At 40.1% G+C, this 9666-nt stretch overlaps 1 protein-coding gene across 10 annotated transcripts in view; it reads right to left on the bottom strand.

The window, feature by feature from the left end:
* Positions 1 to 731: 731 nt before the first annotated feature.
* The window catches only part of ABCC9 (ATP binding cassette subfamily C member 9), a 97878-nt gene continuing 88943 nt past the window's right edge, over positions 732 to 9666 (bottom strand). For all 10 annotated transcript variants that reach the window (XM_072875124.1, XM_072875145.1, XM_072875113.1 and 7 more), the window contains 6 exons: positions 9276 to 9354; positions 6266 to 6374; positions 5926 to 6029; positions 5069 to 5202; positions 4553 to 4615; positions 732 to 2379 (listed from right to left, as the gene is read on the bottom strand). In XM_072875124.1, coding sequence (XP_072731225.1) covers positions 2242 to 2379; positions 4553 to 4615; positions 5069 to 5202; positions 5926 to 6029; positions 6266 to 6374; positions 9276 to 9354 — 627 coding nt within the window. In that variant the 3' untranslated portion in view covers positions 732 to 2241. The remainder of the gene's footprint in view (positions 2380 to 4552; positions 4616 to 5068; positions 5203 to 5925; positions 6030 to 6265; positions 6375 to 9275; positions 9355 to 9666) is intronic.

The raw sequence follows: 9666 nt of genomic DNA, 5'->3' as shown, positions 1-9666 counted from the left end.
CTATAATGCGAGGAGATCTGGTACACCTATAGCAGTTGGTTTATGTTTGCTGTTTCTGTTAGGATTTGTGTATGTTGAATAGGCTTAATTGCTTCAGGAATCAAATTGTGCTTTTAAATCTGCTAGGCAGCTGTGGGATATGCTACAGCAATCATCAAACACTTTGACCATGGTTAATATAATACTAGGGCCAATATTCCTGCACACTTCCATCAAAATGAACAAAGCATGCTGGTAGGTTTTTCTCAGCCCATAGTATATTTTCTTTTCTACATGTTTCAACAGCAGTGTTAAGTTCTATAGCTCTGGAGGGATGGATGAGCAAAGAAGGTGCTTCTTACTCCTGTAATGGCTGTGGGACATATGTAAGAGGAAAAAGGTACTAATTATTGGCCCCTCTTAAGTACTACAAGACACTTGACACAATCCCAGGCCCATGGCAGCCATTTAATGTAGTGGGAACCGGGATCTCACTAAACTAGTTGGCACCACTTGAAATAAATCAGGATTGCATCGTCATCAAAGATACACAGATAAACAAAGTTATGTGTATTTCATCTTCATACTGTCTGAGTCTGACAGCAATGAATCCAATTAGCTTTTCACTGAAGACAATGAAATTAAATCAAGAATGATTTTGGCCTTTTGGCTCTGAAATCTGTGTAACAACATGCGCTTCCGCTGTAAACATCTGCTTTATTTTTTTATTTTCTTTGTATGACAAAGTTCAACACAGGAAATTAATCCAGAAAAGAGCAAAAACTTTTCACAGCAGTAGACAGGGAAATCACAGAAGTACTTCCCCTCATAAAATGTTCAAGACTGAGTTTTTTTGTTTAGTTGTGCCACACAGCTTTTATTTCCAATAGTTAAGACGAGAAAAAAAAGATAAACGACTGTATCATTTTTATACTACTAGACTAAATGTAATCCCATTGTTAAGTCCTACAACTTCTCCAAAATTGATAGCATTTTTTTTTGCCAAGTACTGTGCCTTATGTTCTTTTCACTACACTAGAAATAGGCTTAAGTGCACCTCGTGTTCTTCCTAAATCTTATAACAATAGGTGAATAAGAATCGCATTGAATACTACTCGTGAAGCTGATGTCTCAAGCTCTGCCTTTGAAAGCGTCTATGAAACTCCTTCTGGAGGTTTAGTGCCCACTGTGCAGTTCTCATGGTTCAGAATCTAGCCATACGCATTAGTCAAGTGCAGGCAACATTTTCAAAGCTGTATGATGTAAATACGTATCTAAATTCAGAAACAATTTGAAAATCATACTTGGACTAGATCTGATTTAGAGATATGCCAGAAATGTGTAAAGGAAAAGAAAGGTTGTCCCAGGATAAAAAATAATGTGAAGGACTAAAGACATACTAAACAATTAGTGGTTGGCTAATTACATGCCATTTTAAGTAGAATATTTTAGTGGACATGTTTAAAAGATTGGCTAATATCAAGTTTATAAATTCAGATTATTTTTAATACAAAGTCTTAAGATACTGGACAAAATTCTCTGATAAGCCTATTAAAGCATGCATAATTACAGGATGATTTGCATCTTTGATTGAAGAAAGTCTGCAGAGCAAATATGGTTTTAGGAACTGGCTGTAGGGATAAGCCATCATTGCACTGAAAGCAGTGCTGTGCCAACTATATGTGCGAACTAAAGTGAAGGACAGGAAGAATTTCCTTATTTCTGATGAAATTCCTTTCCCTCATTCCACTGCTCCTCCACTACTACTTGAAGAGCAAAGTTTATGCCTTTGGAATGCAGCAGATTGCCCCAAGTGTTATGGATTTGGATTTGTTTTTTATTTTTTCCCCTCTGGGGACACAATGCTTCTGGGGATCTCTCATTTCCTTGACAAAGTGCACAATTTGATTGCTGGTTCCAGCATAGCATATGCAGTTTATAAGAGCCGTGCATTCTTTTGCTCTCTATAAAAGAAAATAAAGCCACTAAAAAGTCTAAGGAAAATGCCAAATTCCCAGGAATTAAAAACTTCTGCCTCTGTGTGTGCATGTGTGTGTGTATCAAGTTTAGTATCTTTTGAATGAAGTGACATTTTTATTGCTTTGAGGCATACGTGTATTACAATAGGTTTTATTATTTTGGAAGATGGAAGTGTGAAGAAAGAAGCTCTAAAAAAAAGGTAAAAGTGATGTTACATTGAATAGAAAATATTTGCATTTCATTTGTTTAAAAATAAGCTATTAAAATGCATCATGTGATTCTTCACATGTCAGCCCGGACAAATGAAGCAAAGATGCCGTCTTCTTGAGAAAGCAGGTTCTCAGGCGTATCATATTCTAAAATGTTCCCTCGCTTCATGACAATGACCAGGTCTGCCGTTAGGATGGTGTGAACCCGATGCTGCCGTAAAGAAAAGCATACAGAAATGTTCACTGTGGTAATTCTCACTGCAGTTCATTAATGGGCCTAATGCAAGGCATACCAAGTTGGTGAAAGGCTATCCTTGTTTACAGTGGTATTTGGAGTAGGTCCTTGTACTATATCTTTAATCTGAAGAGATCTCCAATTACTTTACAGCCTCTGGCACCAAGCCTGAAAATACTTAAGCATGCACTTCACTTTTGGTCTGCTAATTGCCATTATGGGCAGCACAGCTGTTGGAATAAATCCTACGGCATCACTGAAATACATCTTCCCCTTTAGGAAATATGGGGAAGAAACATCCTGGGTATGCCTGCACTGTGCGGTGGCTTAGCGTCCTGCTCCACTCCTTGGTCTCTGTACCCTGACGGTCTGCTCTGCATCTATCTTAGGGCACTCCTGGGCTGTCTCCTTCTGTAAATCAATTAGCTCCCTCTAAGATTAAATCTGTGGGTGCTACAGGCAATAGTTCAGCCCCATAGGCAACAGGAATGAGCCAGGCTGAGTCTGATCTCAATGCCATATGAATACAGCCAGTCAGGTATAGACAGGATGAACTCTAAAAGTGTGATATTTCACTATAAAGGCTGAAGGTCAGGGATTACTTTATGGAGTGGATTCCTCTAACATTATATACTCAATGTTAGCTGCTTGTCTAAGCTTTAGTCAAATATGATTAGCATAAATAGTCATGAAATTAAAGAAACCTAGGAACCACACAATAAACACCTTCTTGCACTGTCATCTCAGAAGTTGTGCAGTAGAAAGGAAGCAGAGTGAAAGGAAACTAAAGAGGTAAAAATAACTACCAAAGAGCCAGAAGTCTCGTGAACAGTGTGGACTGAGAGAGTCTACTTGTGAGTCTTCACCAAAGTGGTGAAAAGGCCATCCTCTTTGAGGAGTAAGTTTGAGGCAGTGTCACATTCAACTAGAAAGCCCTCAGAAAGGACTAGGACAATATTGGCATCCAAGATGTGAGATACGCGATGCTGGAAGAAAGAAAAGAAAAACAGGTGGGTGAAGGAACGATCAGCCATGAAGGAAGAGAGGAAGGAAATGAAGCCAACTCTGTGAGGAAAGCTAAATATTAACGTGTGCCATTTTGCTTGAGACACAGACTTTGGAAAGGCAAAGCAAAAGAAAAGTGAGATTTCAGTCAGAAGGACAATACTGAAAATTTGAATGGCATGTAACTGAGGGAGAATATGCTTACTGCTAGAATCTTCAGCATTTACACATCCAAGAACCTTAGAGCCTATTGTAAATGAGCTGGGTTAAGTGGTTTGCTTGACACAAACTAGTCACTGACAGACTTGAAATCAGAGTCCAGGAGGCATAACTCTAATCTCTAACCGCAGGACTGGATTCCAGACAAAGCAAATGAAACAGCTGTTGAAACACGTATTTATCTCGTGGATAAAACATCTGTTTGTTGAGTAAGCCTGCCATCACAAGGTGGAACGCTGTGTATGTGTGTACACGAATGTGCATGTATATGTATGCACATACACGTGCATACCTGCACAGATATATGGAACTTTTGCGCACTAGAAATGGCAGGAAAACAGGAAAAAATATCATAAACCCTTAGTTGAGCAGATACTCATTTCTGAGCGAATCCTATTGATTCCAGTTTTTAAAACCTTTATCATAGACCCAACTTTTTATTCTGAAAGAAAAGATAACCCAACTTGAGAAACCACACCAACAAGCTTTTGAAATTTCAGCTCCTTTTATAAATTCGTGCCATGATTGTAGACACTATACATGCATAGACTGCAGAGGCAAAATTCAAATATAGCTTTTGATGCAACTTTCAATAATGGTTTAACCCATGGGTTCGGTTTCAATTTTTTAGTGAGAATGACTTCAAATTTTCTTGGAGACAGTGTAGATGCTGAAGTTCCTGTAAAGTCCTTCTTCAGATCTAAATGTTTTAGTTTGGCCCACTTGCAAGATAGCAGTTACTGCAAAATTTCAGGTTGATAGTATGTGTCTTGACTTGTTCTAGTATCTGGGAATATTCTGACCTTGTGTTTTAGTTTTATTTTTTGATGGTTTTAGTTTTATATAGTGATGTTTAACTGGTGAAAGGCAAGATTAACTGCCTGAGGAACGAGGAAAGAGAGCATCTGCTGGCATCAATACTTACCGCTATTGTTACAACTGTGCGGTCTGCAAAGGCAGTCATCACAACCTTCTGCAAAATGTTTTCCTATCAAAGGAAAAGGCTTACTTCAGTTACTAAATCCTTTAACATTTTAATTCATGTGTCTTCAAGCACCTAAGAGAGAGGATCATATTCCATACTATCTCTGATCTGTGCACCAGATTCTCAGTAATGAAATGCCACACGGGATTTTCTAAAACATTTCTAGTGGACTTGGCAGTGCTAGGTTAATGGTCGGACTTGATGATCTTAAAGGTCTTTTCCAACCTAAACGATTCTATGATTCTATGATTCTATTTCATTTTGTCTTTTTTCCCTTCACCATTGTCATCAATCCCTAAAACACATCAACAGCAACGGCTGAAACCAAACACAAGAGAAAGGCAAAAAAGCTGTCAGTTTTTTCTGCTAAAGAGATCTCATGGCTGACATTTAGGGAAGATGATGCCTCCTCTCCTAGTAGATCCATGCATCGATGGTGCTAATTGCTATACTCACTGTGGCCATGTCAATAGATGCTGTGGCTTCATCCATGATGAGAATGCTACTCTTGCGGACAAAGGCTCGGGCCAGACAGAAGAGCTGCCTTTGCCCTACACTGAAGTTCTCTCCTCCTTCTGTTACCATTGCATCTGTAATAAAATCAGTTACTTTGAATGTCACACCACTGAAATGCTATACGTTCATACAGTCAGGACCCAGTGATTTTGAGTGGGCACCATGAAAGCTCTGGTTGTGGACTATTCCAGGGTCAAGCAAAATCCCTGTAAAAGCCAATAAGCATAATCTTGACTGAACACTGTAATGGAGTGATACCAAGAAAAGCAAGCACAGTTTCTTGAGAAAGGAGCAATATATCATTAAGCAAATAGTTGGCACAAATAGTTAGCAAATCTGGTAGGCTGCAGGAATATGTATGAATACGATCTTAGTAACATGAAATACCCTTAATATGGAAGGAAATACGTGAGTTTCCTTCATGAACCAGATCTGAAATGATAAGAAAAATGCGCTGTCAGTACTCTAGACAAGAACTACAGCTCTGCTGGCAGAGCCAGATTCTGCTGAAGGAGGAGGTAAAACTGCTCTTTTTTAACTCTTTGCTGACTAGTCACCCCACTATGATGCTAAGGTGCTGCAGGATTTTTCTGCAATGAGTCAAAACCAGACTACTCTTCACTTTTTAGTAAGAATATTCTCTTCAGCATAGAGGCAGAATATTCATTAGGTGCCTGTCAACTCCTACATGATGGTTCAGAGTGTAAGATCCCATGTATCTGTTTATATGTGTGCATGCTCATGCATGCATAATTTCATTATTGGCCTATGTTCCCAGAGACTTGGTTCAGACATACCAAGGCCTCCTGGCAATGACTTGACCATGTTCTTCAACTGAGCAATCTCCAAAGCTTCCCAGAGTCTATCATCGGTACACTTGCATTCTGGATCCAAATTAAAGCTGCAAAGAAAACCATAACAGGAGTCTTGTTACTGCAATTACAGTTCATTCAGGTCTTCTCCAAAGGAACGTTCTGGCATTGTGTATGTCACTTGACTTTCCTTGGACAGACTGTGTAGACAGGTTGGACTGAGATAGGAAGGTTCCTTCCCTTTTACAATCCTTCCTGTTCCACCGCGCCCATCACAAACATACCATGCAATGCTGCTTGTCACCCCCTGATGGCATACACCTACCGGATAGAGCCACTGAACAATATTGGATCCTGGAGAATAATGGAGAGTCGGGAACGGAGAGTATGAAGAGGCAATTTGCTGATGTCTATTCCGTCAATCACTATCCTCCCTGTTTAAAACAATATGCAGAAGACATGTGAGGGAACTGCACAAAGCATGTGATCTGCAGGTAGCAGACAGAAAGAGAAAACAGCTGGTTTGGGCTGGACTCCAGATGATGAGGCAGCGTGCCTCTGCGATCTCTCAGCACCGTTATATAAACACGGGGAAGGGGAACGTATGTAGTAACGCAAGCCAGAGGGAACCCAGCTTATTAGCGACACTGTTGCCTTGCTCTCTTTCTTTCCCCGCCTCCACCTTCCCTTAAAGGAAATACGTGGCTTCCATGCTATGGATTACTGGCAGCACCAGACGGATAGTTTCTTATGGGGCAACCTGAGCTTTACAGCCAAACAGAGCGAGAACAAGAGCAACTTCTGTAATTAGCCACATCCTGTGCCTTTCTCTGTTCCCCTTGACTTTAACAGTTACAGAAGATATTTAATTTGAGATTGTGCACAATTTCTTTTGCATAATATATGTCTGTATCTGCAATTCATACATCAGGAGCCAAAACTATCCTTCGAATTCTAGAAGGAATGGAGTAGAGAGGCAGATCAGAAAAACAAAAAGGATGTCCTACTTCAAGGCATTTTAATACCATTCATATTGGTTCCTACAGCTCAGTTGCATTGGAGTATTTGGTTGTGAATTAGCCACATACTCTTCTGCTAGCATAAAATTACTGGAAGCAGTCACATTAATCACTCCTTAACCTACTAGTGCATTCCCCGCCAGGAAGTTGCTGCAACAGCTGGGATACTTGGTAAAGTAAGAGGATTTTTCCTTTTCTAGTCACTACTTCAGGTCAATGAGCATATGGATCTCATCTGAAAATCTGATTTATCATGTGCTGGGTGTGGCAACTGCTGATATTCCGGCAAGGGAGATGGGGGAAACATACAAGAGAAACTGGTTGGCTGCTCTGAAAGTAGAAGAGGGTGAGAAGGGCAGAAGGAATCTCTTCTCTTGACTCCTCAAACAAAAGCCAGGAACTACTGACCCCACTGACTTTCCGTGGACACAGAAACTTCCTCTGGGTTATGTGGAAGGGATAGGCCAGGGCAAACTGAATGAGGACATGGTAAGGGGTATTTTCATCAGGCTCACTTCTGCAGTTTCCCTCTGGATTACTTCACCGGGCAGCTGCACTCAGCCCTGGGAAGTACCTAACATTAAGTTCATCAGTTCTCTCTCCCAACAGTGACAACCTAACCATGAACTGGCAAATACATAGATATTCAAAGCTGTGCACATATGCCTTTTCTGTCATTCCCAATTGTCATGATACTGCATTTTGTAGCTTTTATTAGAAGTTCAGAGGAACCAAGATTTCATCTGTAGGGTTCAAAGTCCAATTGTTTTCAGACTTTCAGAAAGTCTAAATCAGGTCATAAGACTTCAGTATGAGACATCAGTGGTTGCAGAAACTTAAGCAATTCCTTTTCTTCACCAATAAGGACGTGAGAGAAGGTTAGCAGAAGATGAGGTGGACTAATGAGAGAAAAATTAGTATGGCATGCATTGGAAATAGGGGAGTGCATTTTTGGTAGAAGCCCGGTTGTTCAAGGAAAAGAGAAGAGCAGATGAGGACACTTAAGGGAAAAAGTAAATTAGAGAGGAGTTGGGAAACCAGGAAAGTAATGAGGTGCGGCCAAGCAAGACAGAAGAGAAATGAGATGTGGTTTGAACAGAAGGCAAGAAAAAGGAAACACTAGAGAACAAAGAAAGAAGTGAGAGTAGGGGAATAACATGGAACACATACAGGTTCAAAGAAATAACAGAGCCATAAGGAACCAAGATGGACAACATTAATGAAATCTGGCTCCAGTAAAGTTATTTGAAATCTTGTTATGTAACTTTATTAGAGCCAGGACTCCACCCAGAAGTGGACCAGCATAGAGGGCAAATATGGTTTGCTGAGAGAGAGAGAGAGAGAGGGATATGCACAAAGGATAACAGAGCTTGATTAGAAGAGACTTAGGCATTCCCATTGGGAAAAACTGGGGATACAGAAGGAACAGATAAAGAAAAGATATAGAAAGAAGATTAAAGTAGAAGGAAACTTAAAGTTGGCCATAAATATAACTATTATTTGTTTGCACTATTTATATATCCAGGAACCCCGGTCTTGAATCAGAAACCTATTACCATAGATACATATAGGGACAGAAGCACAACAAAAGCAAGTATTAGCTGCATTGGATTTACTTATCCTCCCACATCCTACTGGGGTTTCCCTAGCAAATCTTCCACATGCAATGGCTAAATAAGAAACACGGAAATCTTTGAAATAAAAAGATGACTTTCCAGTAGGTTTCTGTATTCCTGCAACAGTACACATGTATATGTATTATAAATGCCAGGGTGCATATTGCTGCATACCAGTTTGTTCCAATTAGCTGGGAGAGTGAAATGCTGCAGGAGTGAAAACAGAGCAAAATGTTTCCAAAACCTTTAGTCAGTTTCTGCTGTAGTTGTGGGAAACCACAATAAAATAAAAAATAAAGGGAATGGAATTGTTAAGTTCTCATTTCTATTCTTTTAACATTTTGACAGCTATGGTAAGTTAATGCAGTTATTCTTTAGGGAGAGATGTAGAGACTCCAGAGAGTTGCGTATTTTTCCTCCTATCTCAAAAATGGCATATTGTTTTGTCAGAGCATACGCAAATAAAAATTTAAAAAATTAGAAGTAGAATCCGTGCATAACATTACCTGGAAGAACCAAGCGCTACTCACAATAGGACACTTTGTACTTTGAAGGATCAGGCATAACAAGCCCCATTCTAATCAAGTATCTTCTGAGCCAGAGAGCCAGGATATAAACTATCAAAAAGACTCCTTGCTTCTTCTGAAGAAATAAGGGGGGAGCAGGTCAGGAGTGACAACATACTCCAGTGAAAACTAACCATCAAATATGTCCACCATTCTGAAGAATGCCAAAGACAGGGATGACTTGCCACTGCCAGTACGACCACAGATGCCGACCTGCAAAAGAAAGTGAGATGTTACTTACTTATAGAGGGAAGCCTTAAAGCAGACTTGCAGTCCTTCTGGGAAACCTGGATTGGACTGCCCTACTGGTGAGAAGAAACGTCCTTCCCAATGGCCAGTGGCAGACACCAGGGAAAAAACAAAAGAGCATGGCAAGCACGCTCCTCTTTTCTGCCTCTCAGCATCATGAGGACTTGTCCCAGGAACATTTTTGAAACTTCAGCATTTTGACGTGGACTCCAATGACACTATATGCTGAAATATGAGATATTCTTGCATTTTTTACTCATTTCCAGTCTGTTGTTC

Source organism: Ciconia boyciana, chromosome 1, assembly GCF_034638445.1.
Source record: "Ciconia boyciana chromosome 1, ASM3463844v1, whole genome shotgun sequence".
NCBI lineage: Eukaryota > Metazoa > Chordata > Aves > Ciconiiformes > Ciconiidae > Ciconia > Ciconia boyciana.
The sequence above is the reverse complement of the archived record's forward strand: the minus strand, read 5'-3'. Positions and strand labels throughout refer to the sequence as shown.